Source organism: Heptranchias perlo, chromosome 15 (genome assembly GCF_035084215.1).
Source record: "Heptranchias perlo isolate sHepPer1 chromosome 15, sHepPer1.hap1, whole genome shotgun sequence".
NCBI classification, from domain to species: domain Eukaryota; kingdom Metazoa; phylum Chordata; class Chondrichthyes; order Hexanchiformes; family Hexanchidae; genus Heptranchias; species Heptranchias perlo.
Genome location: NC_090339.1, coordinates 37,785,138 through 37,804,952, shown reverse-complemented (window position 1 = coordinate 37,804,952; position 19,815 = coordinate 37,785,138). Strand labels below are relative to the sequence as shown.

At 43.1% G+C, this 19,815-nt stretch overlaps 1 protein-coding gene across 1 annotated transcript in view; it reads left to right on the top strand.

Moving 5' to 3' along the window:
• Positions 1–19,815, top strand: part of stard8 (StAR related lipid transfer domain containing 8) — a 135,763-nt gene that overhangs the window by 7,774 nt on the left and 108,174 nt on the right. Inside the window, exon 2 of the mRNA XM_067997072.1 lies at positions 13,499–13,532. Coding sequence (XP_067853173.1) covers positions 13,499–13,532 — 34 coding nt within the window. The remainder of the gene's footprint in view (positions 1–13,498; positions 13,533–19,815) is intronic.

Here is a 19,815-nt window from a genome sequence, read left to right as displayed (position 1 = left end):
TATGTAGCCCAAGTCTCCTGATGGCTCAGTGAACCAATGCATAATGTAAATTATACAGACAAGGAAATTATAAAGTTGTGTTCCTGGTCTGTGCTGAGTTAGCTGATTAAAGTCAGGGCAGCAGTTGGAACACTACAATTAGTTTCCACTCCCTTGGGCTAGAGAGGGGGAAAATAAATCAACCCAGGCTCTCATTATCGATTGTAATCCAGTGATCTCTGCTGCAAAGTTAACATGTGTGGTTATCAGGTGAGGACAGAATTTTGCTCAGCTGTGATGGTCCTCATGGTCAAATACCTTGCCAACTCTCATTGTCTAGTTTCAAACATAAGGAATGAGCTGAGAAGGTTGTTAGATATCAGTGGAACAGGACCCTATCTGTGTCTTCAGTAGAGAAGAGTCAGCGTCTTCAGGAGAGGAAAGAAAATTAGACATAAGGAAAAAACTTGCAATAAATGATTTCAGTACTTTATTTAAATTTTAAAACCAAATCTGTTGTCATCTATAAGGTTTGGTTATGTGGATACACCATAGTAGGCAGAAGGTCAATTGGATTGCGAAGTATATGTAGACAGGGACACAGGTGGTTGTGTACAATTAGGTAGTGCTCTGTATAAAGTGTTGAAGTCTCTCCTTGGTGGATGGCAGCAGGCTGAACAGGAAAAGGCAGGGTTGAGACCTAACAGCCAGTTGCCATGATTGGCAGGAAGGTGGCTTGGGCTTAGTCGTTTTTCCTATTTGGTCTTAGAATGTGGTGACTCCATCCTGTTTAATAACTTGGGCACAGTTTTGCTTTTGATTTGCTGTTTATTTTAAATGAGCTTTTTTTATTCCCTGATTCTCCTGAAGGCACTAATTTATGCTGGCGGAAAGTTGCACTGGCACTGGGCACACTCTGGCGCCCCACTCAAACAGCCATCCTTCATGTGTGAGCCCAGACAGTGAGTATTGGAGGGATGTTGAGTATATCACAGACAGTTAGACTGGGGGTGGGGTTCCATCAGAGAGTGTTACAGTGAGAAATGTGGGTTTATCAGAATATTACATTGAGGGTTGTGAGGTTTTATAGAGAATGTTACAGTGAGGGGGTACAATCTGACAAAGTGTCATAGCAGAAAGTGTGGAGTATAACAGTAGTATTACAATGAGAAATACATAGAAGTACAAAGAAGTTATAATGTGGAAACAGGCCATTCAGCCCAACCAGTCCATGTCAGTGTTTACCCTCCACATGAGCAAACATTTACCCACCCTGTTCCCATATCCTTTTATCCCCTTTTCCTTTATCCACCTATCTAACCTATTCTTGAATGTTGATATACTTTCTGTCTCAACCTCTAACCCTGGGAGTGAATTCCACAGCCTCACAACTCCGTGTATAAAGAAACATTGAAACATAGAAAATAGGAGCAGGACTAGGCCATTTGGCCCTTCGAGCCTGCTCCACCATTCATAGAATCATAGAATCATAGAAGTTACAACATGGAAACAGGCCCTTCGGCCCAACATGTCCATGTCGCCCAGTTTATACCACTAAGCTAGTCCCAATTGCCTGCACTTGGCCCATATCCCTCGATACCCATCTTCCCCATGTAACTGTCCAAATGCTTTTTAAAAGACAAAATTGTACCCGCCTCTACTACTGCCTCTGGCAGCTCGTTCCAGACACTCACCACCCTTTGAGTGAAAAAATTGCCCCTCTGGATCCTTTTGTATCTCTCCCCTCTCACCTTAAATCTGTGCCCCCTCGTTATAGACTCCCCTACCTTTGGGAAAAGATTTTGACTATCGACCTTATCTATGCCCCTCATTATTTTATAGACTTCTATAAGATCACCCCTTAACCTCCTACTCTCCAGGGAATAAAGTCCCTGTAAGTCAAACCATCAAGTCCCGGTAGCATCCTAGTAAATCTTTTCTGCACTCTTTCTAGTTTAATAATATCCTTTCTATAATAGGGTGACCAGAACTGTACACAGTACTCCAGGTGTGGCCTCACCAATGCCCTGTACAACTTCAACAAGACATCCCAACTCCTGCATTCAATGTTCTGACCAATGAAACCAAGCATGCTGAATGCCTTCTTCACCACCCTATCCACCTGTGACTCCACTTTCAAGGAGCTATGAATCTGTACTCCTAGATCTCTTTGTTCTATAACTCTCCCCAACGCCCTACCATTAACGGAGTAGGTCCTGGCCCGATTCGATCTACCAAAATGCATCACCTCACATTTATCTAAATTAAACTCCATCTGCCATTCATCGGCCCACTGGCCCAATTTATCAAGATCCCGTTGCAATCCTAGATAACCTTCTTCACTGTCCACAATGCCACCAATCTTGGTGTCATCTGCAAACTTACTAACCATGCCTCCTAAATTCTCATCCAAATCATTAATATAAATAACAAATAACAGCGGACCCAGCACCGATCCCTGAGGCACACCGCTGGACACAGGCATCCAGTTTGAAAAACAACCCTCGACAACCACCCTCTGTCTTCTGTCGTCAAGCCAATTTTGTATCCAATTGGCTACCTCACCTTGGATCCCATGAGATTTAACCTTATGTAACAACCTACCATGCGGTACCTTGTCAAATGCTTTGCTGAAGTCCATGTAGACCACGTCTACTGCACAGCCCTCATCTATCTTCTTGGTTACCCCTTCAAAAAACTCAATCAAATTCGTGAGACATGATTTTCCTCTCACAAAACCATGCTGACTGTTCCTAATTAGTCCCTGCCTCTCCAAATGCCTGTAGATTCTGTCCCTCAGAATACCCTCTAACAACTTACCCACTACAGATGTCAGGCTCACTGGTCTGTAGTTCCCAGGCTTTTCCCTGCCGCCCTTCTTAAACAAAGGCACAACATTTGCTACCCTCCAATCTTCAGGCACCTCACCTGTAGCGGTGGATGATTCAAATATCTCTGCTAGGGGACCCGCAATTTCCTCCCTAACCTCCCATAACGTCCTGGGATACATTTCATCAGGTCCCGGAGATTTATCTACCTTGATGCGCGTTAAGACTTCCAGCACCTCCCTCTCTGTAATATGTACACTCCTCAAGACATCACTATTTATTTCCCCAAGTTCCCTAACATCCATGCCTTTCTCAACCGTAAATACCGATGTGAAATATTCATTCAGGATCTCACCCATCTCTTGTGGTTCCGCACATAGATGACCTTGTTGATCCTTAAGAGGCCCTACTCTCTCCCTTGTTACCCTTTTGCCCTTTATGTATTTGTAGAAGCTCTTTGGATTCACCTTTGCCTGATCTGCCAAAGCAATCTCATATCCCCTTTTTGCCCTCCTGATTTCTCTCTTAACTCTACTCCGGCAATCTCTATACTCTTCAAGGGATCCACTTGATCCCAGCTGCCTATGCATGTCATATGCCTCCTTCTTATTTTTGACTAGTGCCTCAATCTCCCGAGTCATCCAAGGTTCCCTACTTCTACCAGCCTTGCCCTTCACTTTATAAGGAATGTGCTTACACTGAACCCTGGTTAACACACTTTTGAAAGCCTCCCACTTACCAGACGTCCCTTTGCCTGCCAACAGACTCTCCCAATCAACTTCTGAAAGTTCCTGTCTAATACCATCAAAATTGGCCTTTCCCCAATTTAGAATTTTAACTTTTGGGCCAGACCTATCCTTCTCCATAGCTATCTTAAAACTAATGGAATTATGATCACTGGTCCCAAAGTGATCCCTCACTAACACTTCTGTCACCTGCCCTTCCTTATTTCCCAAGAGGAGGTCAAGTTTTGCCCCCTCTCTAGTCGGGCCATCCACATACTGAATGAGAAATTCCTCCTGAATACACTCAACAAATTTCTCTCCATCCAAGCCCCTAATGCTATGGCTGTCCCAGTCAATGTTGGGAAAGTTAAAGTCCCCTACTATTACCACTCTATTTTTCTTGCAGCTGTCTGTAATCTCCTTACATATTTGCTCCTCAATTTCCCGTTGACTATTTGGGGGTCTGTAGTACAATCCTATCAAAGTGATCTCTCCCTTCTTATTTTTCAGTTCTACCCATATGGACTCAGTGGGCGAACCCTCGGATATATCCCCTCTCACTACTGCCGTGATGTTCTCCCTAATCAAGAACGCAACTCCCCCTCCTCTCTTACCTCCTGCTCTATCTTTCCTATAGCATCTGTACCCTGGAACATTGAGCTGCCAGTCCTGCCCCTCCCTTAGCCATGTTTCAGTAATAGCTATAACATCCCAGTCCCATGTACCCATCCATGCCCTGAGTTCATCTGCCTTGCCCATCAGACTTCTTGCATTGAAATAAATGCAGTTTAATCTAGTCTTCCCTTGGTCTTTGCCCTGCTTTCTCAGACCATCTGTCCGGTCATGTTCTGTACACTCTCCCTTACTGCATTTTGTTTCTGTCACCACTTTATTTCCCACTGACTTCCTGCATCGGTTCCCATCCCCCTGCCACATTAGTTTAAACCCTCCCCAACAGCACTAGCAAACACTCCCCCTAGGACATTGGTTCCAGTCCTGCCCAGATGCAGACCGTCCAATTTGTACTGGTCCCACCTCCCCCAGAACCGGTTCCAATGGCCCAGGAATTTGAATCCCTCCCTCTTGCACCATCTCTCAAGCCACGTATTCATCTTAGCTATCCTGTCATTCCTACTCTGACTAGCCCGTGGCACTGGTAGCAATCCTGAGATTACTACCTTTGAGGTCCTACTCTTTAGTTTAACTCCTAACTCCCTAAATTCAGCTTGTAGGACCTCATCCTGTTTTTTACCTATATCGTTGGTGCCTATATGCACCACGACAACTGGCTGTTCACCCTCCCCCTCCAGAATGTCCTGCAGCCGCTCCGAGACATCCTTGACCCTTGCACCAGGGAGGCAACATACCATCCTGGAGTCTCGGTTGCGTCCGCAGAAACGCCTGTCTATTCCCCTTACAATCGAGTCCCCTATCACTATAGCTCTGCCACTCTTTTTCCTGCCCTCCTGTGCAGCAGAGCCAGCCACGGTGCCATGAACCTGGCCACTGCCACCTTCCCCTGGTGAGCCATCTCCGCCAACAGTATCCAAAACGGTATACCTGTTTTGGAGGGAGATGACCGCAGGGGACCCCTGCGGTCATCTCCCTCCAAATGATCATGGTTGATCCTCTATCTCAATACCATATTCCTGCTCCCTCCCCATGCCCCTTGATGCCTTTTGTGTCTAGAAATCTATCTATCACCCTCTTAAATATATTCAGTGACTTAGCCTCCACAGCCTTCTGTGGTAGAGAATTCCACAGGTTCACCACCCTCTGAGTGAAGAAATTTCTCCTCATCTGTCCTAAATGTCCTACCCCGTCTCCTGAGACTGTGACCCCTCATTCTAGGCCCTCCAGCCAGGGGAAATATCCTCCCTGCATCCAGTCTGTCTAGCCCTGTCAGAATTTTATATGTTTCAATGAGATTCCCTCTCATTCTTCTAAACTCTACTGAATACAGGCCTAGTTGACCCAATCTCTCCTCATACGACTGAGTCCTGCCATCCCAGGAATCAATCTGGTGAACCTTCGCTGCACTCCCTCTATGGCAAGTATATCCTTTCTTAGGTAAGGAGACCAAAACTGCACACAAACTCCAGGTGTAGTCTCATCAAGGCCCTGTATAACTGTAGTAAGACATCCTTGCTCCTGTACTCAAATCCTCTTGCAATGAAGGCCAACATATCATTTGCCTTCCTAACTGCTTGCTGCACCTGCATGTTTGCTTTCAGTGACTGGTGTACAAGGACACCCAGGTCCCTTTGTACATCAACATTTCCCAATCTATCACCATTTAAATAATATCTGCCTTTCTGTTTTTCCTTGCGAAGTGGATAACTTTACATTTATCCTGTTATACTGCATCTACTATGTATTTGCCCACTCACTCAACTTGTCTAAATTGCCTTGAAGCCTCTTTGCATCCTCCTCACAACCCACAATCCCACCTAGTTTTGTGTCATCAGCAAACTTGGAAATATTACATTTGGTTCCCTCATCCAAATCATTGATATAGATTGTGAATAGCTGGGGCCCAAGCACTGATCCCTGCGGTACCCCACTAGTCACCGCCTGCCACCCCGAAAAAGACCCATTTTTTCCTACACTCTGTTTCCTGTCTGTTAACCAATTTTCAATCCATGTCAGTATATTACCCCCAATCCTATGTGCTTTAATTTTGCACAATAACCTCTTAATTGGGACTTTATCAAAGGCCATCTGAAAATCCAAATACACCACATCCACTGGTTCTCCCTTATCTATTCTACCAGTTACATCCTCAAAAAACTCCAGTAGGTTTGTCAAACACGAATTCTCTTTCATAAATCCATGTTGACTTTGTCTAATCCTGTTGATATTTTCTAAGTGTTCTGTTATCACATCTTTCATAATATACTCGAGTATTTTCCCTACTCCTGATGTTAGGCTAACCGGTCTGTAGTTCCCTGTTTTCTCTCTCCCTCCTTTTTTAAATAGTGAGGTTACATTTGCCACCCTCCAATCTGCAGGAACTGTTCCATAATATATGGAACTACTAAGAAGTTTCCCTTGCTTTGTTCTAAATCTGTTAACATTTAATCTTGTATTTCTGGCTCCTCATTCTAGATCCCTCAACTACTGGAAACAGTCTGCTTCTATCTACCCCGTCATAATGTTAAGCAATTCTATCTTATCTACCCATAATCTCTAATGTTCTAATGAAAAACAACTCAATTGTTCAAGTCTTTCTTTGTATTTGTATTTCCTCACACCAGATAGCATCATAATGTATCTGTATTATATCCTTTTTAAGGTCTCATTACCCTTCCTGTAGCCTCAATATCTTTCCTTTCTAGATTTTGACCTTCTATTTGCCACAGTACGTCTGCAGCCCTAGATCTGCTCAACTACTCCTCACTTCTACCTTTGATGCCCTTGTGCCCAGTAAAACCTTTACTCTCTCCTATCCTGATCATTCCCCGTGGTATGGGCCCAATCTTTGCTCCCTCAAGTTCAAGGCGTGCAGACTTGAGCCATCCATTAGCAGTTGTGGCTAGATCACAACAAGCACAATCAGGCCTCACTGCCAAAACCGCCTCCTTATCTAGGATTATCCTGGACAGTAAAGATAAGTCCCTGCTTCTTTCCTCCACTAGTAACCATCTCCTTATACCTCTTTACCCTGCCCCTTCCACTGTCTTCCGCTGTCACCTCCAACAAGAAGTGCGAGGAACTCATGGACTTCTTTAGGTCACTAAGATTGAGAACATCCATTCAACTATCTTGGCTGTTTTCCCCCCTTCCCCTTGGCTATCAAGCCAAAACTCCTGCCAGATTTCACCCTGTCCTGGTCCCAATCACATGTCTTTCTCTAGTTTCTCTCCTGTCTCCTCATGCACTTTCCTAGTTTATTTTGTCTATGAGACCCACCTCGAGCTCCCTTGAGCCCATTCCCCTGACCACCCAACCTTCCCTTCCTGACTCCCATGCTAGCTGACATTGTAAATAATCCGGCCTCCTCAGGTCCTTTTCAAAACCGCTATCATCACCCTTTTCTCAAAAAAAACATCCTCGACCCCTCTTTCCTTACAAACTACCACCCTATCTCCAATGTCTCTTTCACCTCCAAAGTCCTTAAACATGTTGTTGCCTCCCAAATCTGTGCCCATCTTTCCCTCAACTGCCTGTTTGAATATCTCCCATCAGCTTTGCGCCCCACCACAGCACTGAAGCAACCCTAATCAAGTCACAAATGACATCCTACGTGTGACTGTGATTGTAGTGGGTTTTCCCTCCTTGTCCACTTCAACCTCTCTGCAGCCTTGACATGATTGACCACATCATCCTCCTCCAATGCCTCTTCTCTCCTTGTCCAGCTCAGTGGGACTCAGTGGTTCCACTCTTACTTATCCAATCATAGTCAGCTTATCTCCAACAATGGCTTCTCTTCCCACTCCTGCACCATTACCTCTGGAGTCCCCCAGGGATCTATCCTTGGCCTGCCCCTTTTTCTGATTTACATGCTCCCTCTTGCCCAGCCTACCTCTATCTGCATAGCATTGCCTGACTCTTCTCCTGCCTCAGCCCATCTATTGTTGAAACTCTCATCATGCCTTTGTCACCACCAGACTCGACTATTCCAATGCTCTCCTGGCCGGTTTCTGATCCTCCGTAAACTGCAGCTTAACTAAAACTCCTCTCCCCATGTTCTATCCATCACCAAGCCCCATTCATCCATCACTCCTGTCCTTGTTGTCCTACATTGATTCCCAGTCCCCAAAACCTCCAATTTAAAATTTTCATCTTTGCTTAAATCCCTTCATGGCCATGCCGTTCCTCCAGCCCTGCAGCTCCCAGTACTCGCCGTTCCTCTGACTCTGGCCTCAAAGGTTTGGTTGCAGGGAACACCAGAACTAGGGGTCATAAATATGAGATAGTCACTAATGAATCCAATAGGGAATTCAACCTTCGCCCCATCATTGGCGGCTATGCCTTCAGCTGTCTAGGCCCCACGTTCCTGAATCCCAACACAAACCCTGCCACCTCTCCACTCTCTCTGCTCCTTTAAAACCCTCCTTAAAACCCACCTCTTTGACCAAGCATTTGGTCACCCTCTCCTAATGTTTCCTTCTCTGACACGGCATCCATTTTTGTTTGATTATGTCTCTGTGAAGTGCTTTGAGTGTTTTCTAAGTTAAAGTTGTTATATAAGTGCAAGTAGTTGTAGTGTGATGTGGGATATACAGGAGTTTTACGCTAAGTTGTGTTGTACACTATTGAGGTTTACAATGTGGGGGAATGTGAGAGAGATGATACATAGTGAGGGGTGTGGTTATATAAGAAACTGTTACACTGAGAAATTACATAGAATGTAAGCACAGAAACAGGTCATTTGGCCCAACAGGCCCATGGCTGCGTTTATGTGCCATACAAGCCTCCTCCCTCCCTACTTTATCTAACCCTATCAGTATATCCTTCTATTCCTTTCTCCCTCATGTGCTTGTCTAGCTTCCCCTTAAATGTATCTGTGCTATTTGCCTCAACTACTCCTTGTGGTAGCGAATTCCACACTCTAACCATTCTCTGGGTGAAGACGTTTCTCCTGAATTCCCTATTGGATTTATTAGTGACTATTTTTGATACACTTGTGGGACAGCTTCCCATTGAATGAGTGCCTGTTTCGAGTTTTTACGTGGCTCATCCACATTGCAATATTTAGCTTCACCACAGCCAAGTTGGGCCGGCCGTTAGTGAATCGCAGGTACTTAAGGTAGGGAGGAGGGGTTGATCTGTGATTGGGGAATCCATCATAGCAGAGAGATGCGACTGAGCTAGTGTCGTTTGGTTAGCGGCCTTGCTTGCCGATTACCCATGATCATCATCTGATGGTTGCGCTTTATTACTAACTATCACACATCAGACAACGTAACATAACATAACAACGGAATTAACATGTAACGTATTTACAGAGTCCGATTAGCGGCTCTTAAGTTGACCCATCAACTATGTCATTTCAATGTCCATACTAGCGGCTCTTGTTTCGGGGACCTCCCCCGCGGGGTTGCTTCTATTCTGGTTTCCATACCCACTGAACTGGGGATTGATTGGTGTATTGGCTCTCCTCTCGGAACACCTTCCTTGAGGTTCTGTGGAGCTCTCTTCGACATCACGGGCTGAGAACTACTTTCGCGGTCCCCTGATGTTCAAAATTGACTGACAGTCCGTTCCAGTCCAGTCTTCCACGATTTATTTTACAGCTGGGTGCTTGTAGATCTTGATTTGTTGCCATCCTCCATCTAGGTCGACTTGATGGAGGTTCGTGATTCTAGAATAGCAGGAGTCAGTCTAGCGGTGCAGCTTTTGTATTTTACGCCTTGGTTAGCTGCCACCAAATGGCTGGGAGGTTTGTTGCCCTGTGCCAATCCCAACCGGCCGTGAGCGAACTCACATATTTTTGTTTTAGAAGGTTCCCCTCCTGAGGGAATGTGATCTCCGTCAGATCACCCTTTGCGCATTCTTTGAGCAGTCGAAACAGCCACGTATCGTATGGAGGCTGGCGGGAACACGACTCACTGTGACCGAGAACACACAAGATGATCACAGCTACAGTAAGATGAAGACTTCACCAAAGGAGTGCTAGTTTGGTCGCAATTTAACAGCAGAGCTGCACAACTACAGCTACCATCCTTCTGTAACTGGACTTACTAAAACAAACACCAGTTGAGGGCAAGTCGTTACCCCCAACGTTTGGTTCCACACCAGGCATCCGCCTGGGCTCTTGCCTGAATAGGTCAAGAGAGAAATCGCTTACCTCCGTGGATCTACGCAGATCATCCTTCAAGCAAGTTCTTTGAGCAGCCCATTCAGCCAACGATGTTATGTTGTTTCCGGCGGGACCACGTGGAAGCACGGCTTGCTGTGACCGAGAACTTACAAGACTGTCACAGCTACAGCAACCAGAGGGCAAAATTCCGAGACCACCTACTAAGGCCTCAGAGAGTCTTAGTCATAGTATATTTATGGCCCCTAGTTCTGGTCTCCCCCGCAAGTGGAAACATCTTCTCTATGTATACCCTATCAAACCCTTTCATAATCTTAAAGACCTCAATTAGGTCACCCCTCAGTCTTCTCTTTTCCAGAGAAAATAGCCCCAGCCTGCTCAATCTTTCCTGAAAGGTATAACCTCTCAGTTTGGTATCATCCTGGTAAATCTTCTTTGCACCTTCTCCCTGTATATCCTTTTTTAATATGGAGACCAGAAGTGTGCACAATACTCCAAGTGTGGTCTAACCAAGGTTCTTCACAAGTTTAACATAACTTCTCTGCTTTTCAATTCTATGGCCTTATTAATCAGCGTCGCTACTTTTAGTGATTGGTGTATCTGTACCCCCAGCTCCTCTACCCCATTTAGACTATCATTATCCAAGAAGTATGTGGCCTCCTTATTCTTCCTATCAAAATATACCACCTCACACTTGTCTATATTGAAATTCATTTGCCAATTACACACCCATTCTGCAAGTTTATTAACGTCTTCCTGCATTTTGTTTCAGTCTTCCTCAGTATTAACTATACCCCCCAATTTGGTGTCGTCCACAAATTTTGAAATTGTACTTCCGATTCCCGAGCCCAAATCGTTTATGTAAATAGTGAACAACAGTGGCTCAGCACTGATCGTTGTGGAACACCACTTCCCACATTTTGCCAGTCTGAGTATCATAGTAGGTACAGCACAGGCCTTCTTCAAAGCAATCAATAAGGTTGGTCAAGCATGACTTTCCCTTTTGATATCCGTGCTGACTATTCTTTATTATAGTTTTGGTTTCTAGAAAGTTTTCTATTACATCTTTGAGTAAGGATTCCATTATCTTTCTTACCATAAGCTACTTAAGCTAATTGGTCTATAGTTCCCTGGACTTGTTCTATCTCCCTTTTTAAATATAGGAATCACAATAGCTGTCCGCCAGTCCTCTGGCACTATTCCCTTTCCTACTGAATTTATATACATATATGAAATAGTGCCTCTGCTATCTCTTCCCTAACTTCTTTTAATATGCGTGGATGCAATCCATCAGGACCAGAGGTTTTATCCTCTCTGAGTTTGAGTAGTTTTTCAATTATCTCCCCTTTTCTATCTTAAATGTCTTTATATCATTTTTGATCTCTTTTTCTAATGTCATGCCCATTAGTCTCGCTGGTAAATACTGAGGCAAAGTAATTATTTAATATTTCTGCCATTTTGCTGTTATTACCTGTGAGTTTATCGTGTGTATCCTTTAGTGGCCCTATCGCTATCCTGATTTTTCTTTTGTTATTTATGTGTCTGTAGAATACTTTACTATTTCTTTTTATATTCCTTGATAATTTAATTTCATATTTTCTCTTTGCCTTCCTAATTGTTTTTTTTACTTCCTTCCTAACCTTTTCGTATTCCCTTTTGTCATCCTCTCCTTTGTTGTCTATGTTCATAATGTATGCCTTTTTCTTTAGTTTCAATTTTGCCCTTATTTTTTTATTCATCCATGGTATGTCATTACTTGTTAGTTTGTTCTTGCTTTTTAGTGGAATATATTTCTCCTGGACTCTATTGATCACCATTTTAAATGTTTCCCACTGCTGTTTTATTTCTTTGTTTGTCAGTAAATGTTTCCAGTTTATTTTCCCTAGTTCCATTCTCATCCCCTTAAAATCAGCTTTTTTCCAATTTATTTCTTCAGTACTTGTCTTACTTATGTCCTTCTTAATCTTTATTTTAAACCTCATTATGTTGTGTGATTGCTATTGCCTAAATGTGTCCCTACGCTTACTTCTCTTAACTGTTCTGGTTCATTTCCCATTACAAGATCCAGCGGTGCTTCGTCTTGGGTTGGGTTTTTTACATACTGGGTATGAAAGGAATCCTGCAACATTGTAATAACCCTATTCCCTGTACCCCTTTACCTACCTCTTCTTGCCAGTTTACTTGGGGATAGTTAAAATCTCCCGTGATTATTATTCCATGTCCTTTACTCATTTTGCATATTTGCTTATATCAGAGTGTTACAGTGAGGATTGTGGGGCCTCAAAGAGAATTTTACAGTGCAGTGTGCGGTATATATCAGACCATGTTACAGAGTGGGGTAAGGTATATCATAGTATTACAGTGAGTGGTGTAGGGTATATAATATTGTTACAATGAGGGGTGTAGAGTATATCACAGTGTTACAATGGCTGGTGTTGGGTGCATCTCAGTATTACAGTGAGAGGTGTGGGGTATATCATAGTGTTACAATGGCTGGTACAAGGTGTATCTCAGTGTTACAGTGAGAGGTGTGGAGTATATCATAGTGGTACAGTGGCTGTTGTAGGGTGTATCTTAATATTACAGTGAGGGGTGTGGGGTATATCACAGTGTTACATTGGCTGGTGTATGGTGTATTTCAGTATTACAGTGAAGGGTGTGGCGTATATCATAGTGTTACAGTGACTGGTATCATAGTAGGTACAGTACAGGGGGAGGCCATTCGGCCCATCGTGCCTGTGCTGGTTCTTTGAAAGAACTATCCAATTAATCCCATTCCCCTGCTCCTTCCTCATACTCCTGTAATCCTTTTCCCTTCAAGCATTTATCCAATTCCCTTTTGAAAGGTGTAGGGTGTATCTCAGTATTAAAGTGGGAGGTGTGCGGTATATCAGTGTTACAGTGACTGGTGTACGATGTATCTCAGTATTACAGTGAGAGGAGTGGGGTATATCATAGTGTTACAGTGGCTGGTGTGGGGTGTATCTCAGTATTGCAGTGAGAGGAGCGGGGTATATCATAGTGTTACAGTGGCTGGTGTAGGATATATCACAGTATTGCAGTGAATAATGTGGGGTTTTCCCCGAAAACATAAATAACAGATTAAATACCTGAAAAATATTCATTTTTAAATTGATATTTCTTCAATATTTGACCTATTTGGTTTATATTAATTAATGATGGATTTGATGGTTTGTTTTCAGATGGTGTCAGGGACGGCGAGCAGAATCAGAGCTGGTAAGCACCTTTTGCATCTATTACATTGTATGCATGATAGGAGCCAGGTGTATTATTGGTGAACTGTGGACATGTCAGTAAGATCGGTACATGTTGGTGAAATCTCTACATGGTGTTGTTGAGATGTTTGTGATACTGGTGAGCTGTCTAGAAAGTCAGCAGTGTTCAATAAATCCATGTGTTGGACCTTTTAATAGGTGGTTGGCATTCTAATTCAGCACCATAAAAGGGACGCAACATGTCCAAATTAGGCAGCTACTAGATGTCACTAGCACATGACTATTAAATTCTGTGAAATTTGCAAAGCAAGTCAAAGATATGCGGGCCAGGATATCCACACTACACCTACCTTTGTTTCCCTTCCCCCTCTACTGAAGGCACTAACTCTTACTGGGTTCCACAGACACCAACATCTCCTCCACCTACAATCTCTACATACTGAATTCGATATGTGAAAAATGGATCAATTGGACCTATATGCTGGGAATTTCTTCGGAGCAGCTCTAGATAGATGTAACTGTAGTTGGTAAATCTTGTGTGGTGCTTGTCAGGGGTGCATGGTGAATGCTTGTAGATGTCTTCTGTCTAATGTTGATTCCATTTTGTTCAGATTTGAGGAATGGTGACTGTGTGGGGGGGGGGTGCGTGGGGGGTGGGGGGGGGGGTGCTTCTTAGTCAAATGGCTGACAGAAATATTGCAGGAAAAACAAGCACCATGGCACTCAGACCTATGCCATAAAATGAATCAGGGTTCCTGCTCCTGATTACTGTCCAGTAATTTTACCCAACTGGGAAGTGCATATGTGGATGTCAGGTGGGGACATGATCAGGCTCAGCTGTGATGACCCAAATGGTAGAACATGCTGCCAATATTTGCTGTCTAGATTCACACATGAACAATGGCTACTTAAGTGGGTTATTGAAAGACTGCTGGCCCCTGTGAGACCTAAACTCAGCATGAGTCAGTGAGTTCGGAAGAGGTGGTGGAGAGAAAATTGACAGAGAAGGGAGGAAGGAGAAAGAAGTCAGGTTCTTTCACAAGGGAAGGAGGGAAAGTGAATGAGTGAGAGAGAGAGAGAGAGAAGCACAGTACTATATTACTAGTCGATCTTCCATAGTGTTGCACATGGGGAGCCAAGACTAAGTGTGATCTTCAAGTGAAATGGGGTTAGAGACCAGAGGATAATTAGACAAAGGTGCATAAGCTTTTTAATATATTTAAGATACATAGATATCATTTTAATTGTTGCTGTCCAAGATGAACTCCAAGCAGGATATTCAAAGAAGAAGTTTCTAATATTCAGTGAAATTCTGTCTAACCCATAGCTAGAGAATGTTCTTTGATCCAATGGGACCTGTACTTGAATCCCTCCTTGTGTGTGATGGGGCAAACAGGACTGTGATTTCTAATTACAGTCCCCGCCACTTACACCGTTCATGCTTATCATGGGCAGCCGCCCATATTGGACAAATGGTGCTAGCCATTTACCATTACCATAGGAGTCAATTACAATTATAATCTATTAAGCGCTTTGGCTATTTTGGGCAATTCATTAAGTACTTACCCTGCACTTACTGATTTAAAAGGCACTGCTGATTTCAGGCAAAGTCTGGTCTTCAAACAGTGTCAGTCAGCTGTTCGAACCTGATTAAAGTGCGATTACCTTAGTGATGAGATTCTGGATACAACTGCTAATAATTAGGGGAGGCCCATTGCTAAGTGAAATTTCCTGTTTTTAAAAAATATGTTTTACCGTCCACCGTGTATAGCATGTAAATTGCATTACACCAACGCGCCCACTATAAATACTGTCAAGTGTAAAAAACAAGCAAGCTATTATGCCATCAAGAAGGCCGCACTTCAAGCCACAATCACTTTGTTTATCAAAACATTAAAATGTTTAATACTTTGATTTCTTGACTACTTCAAAAGAAATTACTTTACATGAAAAAATATCTACAGGATACTATAGAAATGAGAGAATTCATCATAAAATGTGATTTAGATTGCATCACTGGGAAAGACACCATTGTGGGTTTGATGCTTAATTTAATCAAAGCTGATGGGTGAGGTTATCTTCAAGAATGAATTCAGGGACCCCCTCATGGTTTTTAGTTTTCTATTCTCTGCACCTCTAATACATACAGTTGGCAACAGGGACTCGGTGACAATAATCTTACAAAATTTACTATCAGAGATTGTGGCCTAGAAATTGGATTGCTCAGCACACATTTTTAGGCAAAATACGGCTTTTGAATGGTCCAATATTGCGCCCGATACGTGGCAGGAGCATGACCACCACCAAATTAGACCACACTGCTTTCAGGCATCCCTGGCAGTCACCCGAAAGCAGCGGTGGCCCAATTTAAGTATGCCTGATGCAGGACCTTTCTACCATATTGGGAAAAACAAGCTCCGACAGGGTTTTTTGTTTCTACAGCGGCCTAACCAGTGGCCTAACCCTTAAGTAGTCCTTAAAGGGGCCACTGGAGGCCGTGGAAGAAACACAAAGGTAAGTTTTTTAAATCTACCTGAATGTGAAGCCAGGAGGAGCATGAGTGCTCCACATTAAAACTGTGGGCTGCCGCCAGCCCGCACTCACCCCCTCCCAATTGTCTCCTCCCCCTCCCGGACTTAATGTAGGCCCAAGGTTGGTGTTCCAGTTGGCTGATTTTCCTCATCCCTGTGACCGGCGAACTGCCTCTTGGGGAGTGACTAGTGCCCGCAGGGACACCTCCTGATGACGCAAGAGGATCAGTATCGTGTGGCCCTCTTGCCCATCATTTTGGGCACGACGAACATTGCCGCCACTTGGTTCGTGTTTGAAGACGGGTCTGAGCGAATTTACAGGCCAGGGTTTCTAAGAACATCCTGAGAGGGGCTACAAGAGTTATTGAAGCTATCTTTATTCTTAAAAAGATCAACTCAGTTTGTGTAAAGTATAAGTTTGCTTAATCGTACTGATAGCATCTTGGCAATGCCACTGCTTTTGTACATAATTTTAGCTGTAAATAAATCTGGACAAATAGTTTTATCCTGTATCCAATAGTCTAGTGGCACGTTAGTTTTCTGCCTTCTAAAGTGACAGAATGTGGGCAGCAACCGACATAGTCTGCATTGAAGATTAACAGTAATTCAGAGCTGGGCTAGGGCTAACCCGTACTTGGCAGAAAATTAAGCTGCAGGTTTTGTTTCATAAGAGACTGTTTGCTTATGGCAACTGTAAACCTGCAGAAAAGAGAGTTGGGAAAGAGCCCAAAACTTATCAGTCCCATTTTCTGCATAGAATGTGGAGAGGTAATGCAGTAGATGTAATATATTTGCCTTCGATAATGTACCACCTAGTAGGCTCATGACGAAGATCAGAGCATGTGGAGTCAGGGGGCAAGTAGCAGAATGGATAGCAAGCTGGCTACAAAACAGAAAACAGAGAGTCGGGGTTAAAGGTAGTTATATTTGGAATTCTCTACCCCAGAGGGCTGTGGATACTCAGTCGTTGAGTATATTCAGGACTGAGATCGATAGATTTTTGGACTCTAAGGGAATCGAGGGATATGGAGATGGGGCGGGAAATTGGAGTTGAGGTTGAAGATCAGCCAAGATCTTATTGAATGGCGGAGCAGGCTCGAGGGGCCTGTGCTGTACCTACTATGTTACTTAGACTGGCAAAAGGTGGGAAGTGGTGTTCCACAAGGATCGGTGCTGGGACCACGGTTGTTCAATGTTTACATAAACAATTTGGACTCGGGAATCAGAAGTAAATTTTCAAAATTTGCGGACGACACCAAATTGGACGGTATAGTCAATACTGAGGAGGACTGTGACAAAATGCAGGAAGACATTAATAAACTTGCAGAATGGGTGTATAATTGGCAAATGAATTTCAATATAAGTGTGAGGTGGTACATTTTGTAAACAATTTTACAACACCAAGTTATAGTCCAGCAATTTTATTTTAAATTCACAAGCTTTCGGAGGCTACCTCCTTCCTCAGGTGAACGATGTGGAAACGTGGTACATTTGGTAGGAAGAATAAGGAGACCACATACTCCTTGGAAAATAATAGTCTAAATGGGGTAGAAAATTAGAGGGATCTGGGGGTACAGATACACAAATCACTAAAAATAAGGCCATAAAAAAAGCAAACCAAACACTGGGGTTCATTTCTAGAGGGATAGAATTAAAAAGCAGAGAAGTTATATTAAACTTGTATAGAACCTTGGTTAGAGTACACTTGGAGTGCTATGAACAGTTTTGGTCTCCATATTACAAAAAGGATGTAGAGGCACTGGAGAAAGTGCAAAAAAGATTTACTAGGATGATACCAGAACTGAGAGGTTATACCTATCAGGAAAGTTAGAACAGGCTGGGGCTCTTATCTCTAGAAAAGAGAAGACTGAGGGGTGACCTGATTGAGGTCTTTAAGATTATGAAAGGGTTTGATAGGGTAGATATAGAGAAGACGTTTCCACTTGTGAGGGAGAAATAGGGGTCATAAATATAAGATAGTCACTAATAAATCCAAATGGGAATTCAGGAGAAACTTCTTTACCCAGAGAGTGGTTAGAATGTGGAACTCGCTACCACAGGGAGTAGTTGAGGCGACTGACATAGATACATTTAAGGGGAAGCTAGATAAACACATGAAGGAGAAAGGAATAGAAGGATATATTGATGGGGTTAGATCAAGAAGGTTGGAAGGAGGCTCGTGTGGAGCATAAACACCGGCATGGACCTGTTGGGCCGAATGGCCAGTTTGTGTACAGTACATATATAATTCTATGTAAGGCTATTGTTATGGAAACAACCTTCAGAATGAGTCCGGTGCTCCACTCGCCGCTTATTTAGCAAAGGCAGGATGGCACTGAGCCATATAGACCAGAGGGTCCTAGGTTTTTTTTCCCCATTCTGTACTGATTTCATCCAGGATGGCAATAGGGCTGCTACGATTGGTCTGAGTGTCCATGGGCTAGTTAGCAGAAATTCAGCCTGAGTTCCCACTCCTATCTCTATCCACAACAACAACTTGCATTTATATACTATTTATATTCATTTACTGTCCGGTGACTCCTGCTGGAAGTGCACATGTTTCAATATTGGGTAGGGACAGAAATGAGCTTGGCTGTGATGCACCTGTGGTTGCATGGCTTATGACCATTCGCCATCAAGGTTCACAACTGATGGATGTCACTGGGCAAGGCACTAGAGGGCAAAGTTTTCGGAAATCAATACTTTCAGATCAAGGGAGAAAATTGGTGAGAAACCAAAAAAAAACAAATGTAGGATCCACAATTATTACAGGAAAAAGGAAAAAATATTTGGATAGTGAATTTGAACCCAGCTGGTTGTGCTTTTGTAGGCCTGTGATATTAGAGCCATAGTTTACAGGAAATCCCAGTGAACCTATGTTGTACGCTCTCTATGGCTTTAGTGTTCTTCCTGTAATGGGGTGCCTAAAACTGCATGCAGTACTCTGTGGTCTAACCATTGCCCTGTACAAATTTATCATTACTTCTTTTCTCTTGTATTGTATGTCCCTATTTTTTAAAACCCAAAATATTAATGACCTCTTTTATGGCTTTGTCTAGCTGCACGCATACTTTCTGGGAATTAGGTATTTGATTTCTGAGATCTCGCTGCCTATCCATCTTCAGTTTCTTTCTATTGAGTGTGTACTCCCATTTCTTGTTTTTCTTCCCAAAATATATTACCTCACACATCCACAATAAATTGCATCTGCCCATTCCACTACCTCCTCCTTTTACAGTCCACCTCATGATTTGCCAAATCCCTACTTTTAATGTCATCAGTAAATTTCAATATTGTGGTAGCTGTGCCCGTCCAAATCATATTGAGAAGAAAAGTGAACCCAGCACTTACCCCAGTGATACATGACTTCCAATCCTTCTCCAATCTGAGCAACACTCATTGACCCCAACCCTTTGTTCCCTGGCTGATTACCAACTTTCTATCCCATTTGTATACTTCTAGGTCGTGCCATAACAGAATGTCAGGTTGCAACATGAAATTTTATCCATTGGGAAAAATTTCAAGTTGACAATTTTTTATTGAAAAAAGTAAGGCTCTGAAATTAAAAGTGAGATATTAGTGAATGATCACTTAATGTGCTCCTTTCTTCAATATTTTACTAGAAGTATTAACCCATTTAAAATAGGTGGCTTTGAAATTACACAGGAGTTCCACCAGTGTCCCACTGTAACCTTAGCTAAAAATAGTCGTTTATGCCACTTCTCTAGAATTCTGATAGTCTCCTGCCAAAGT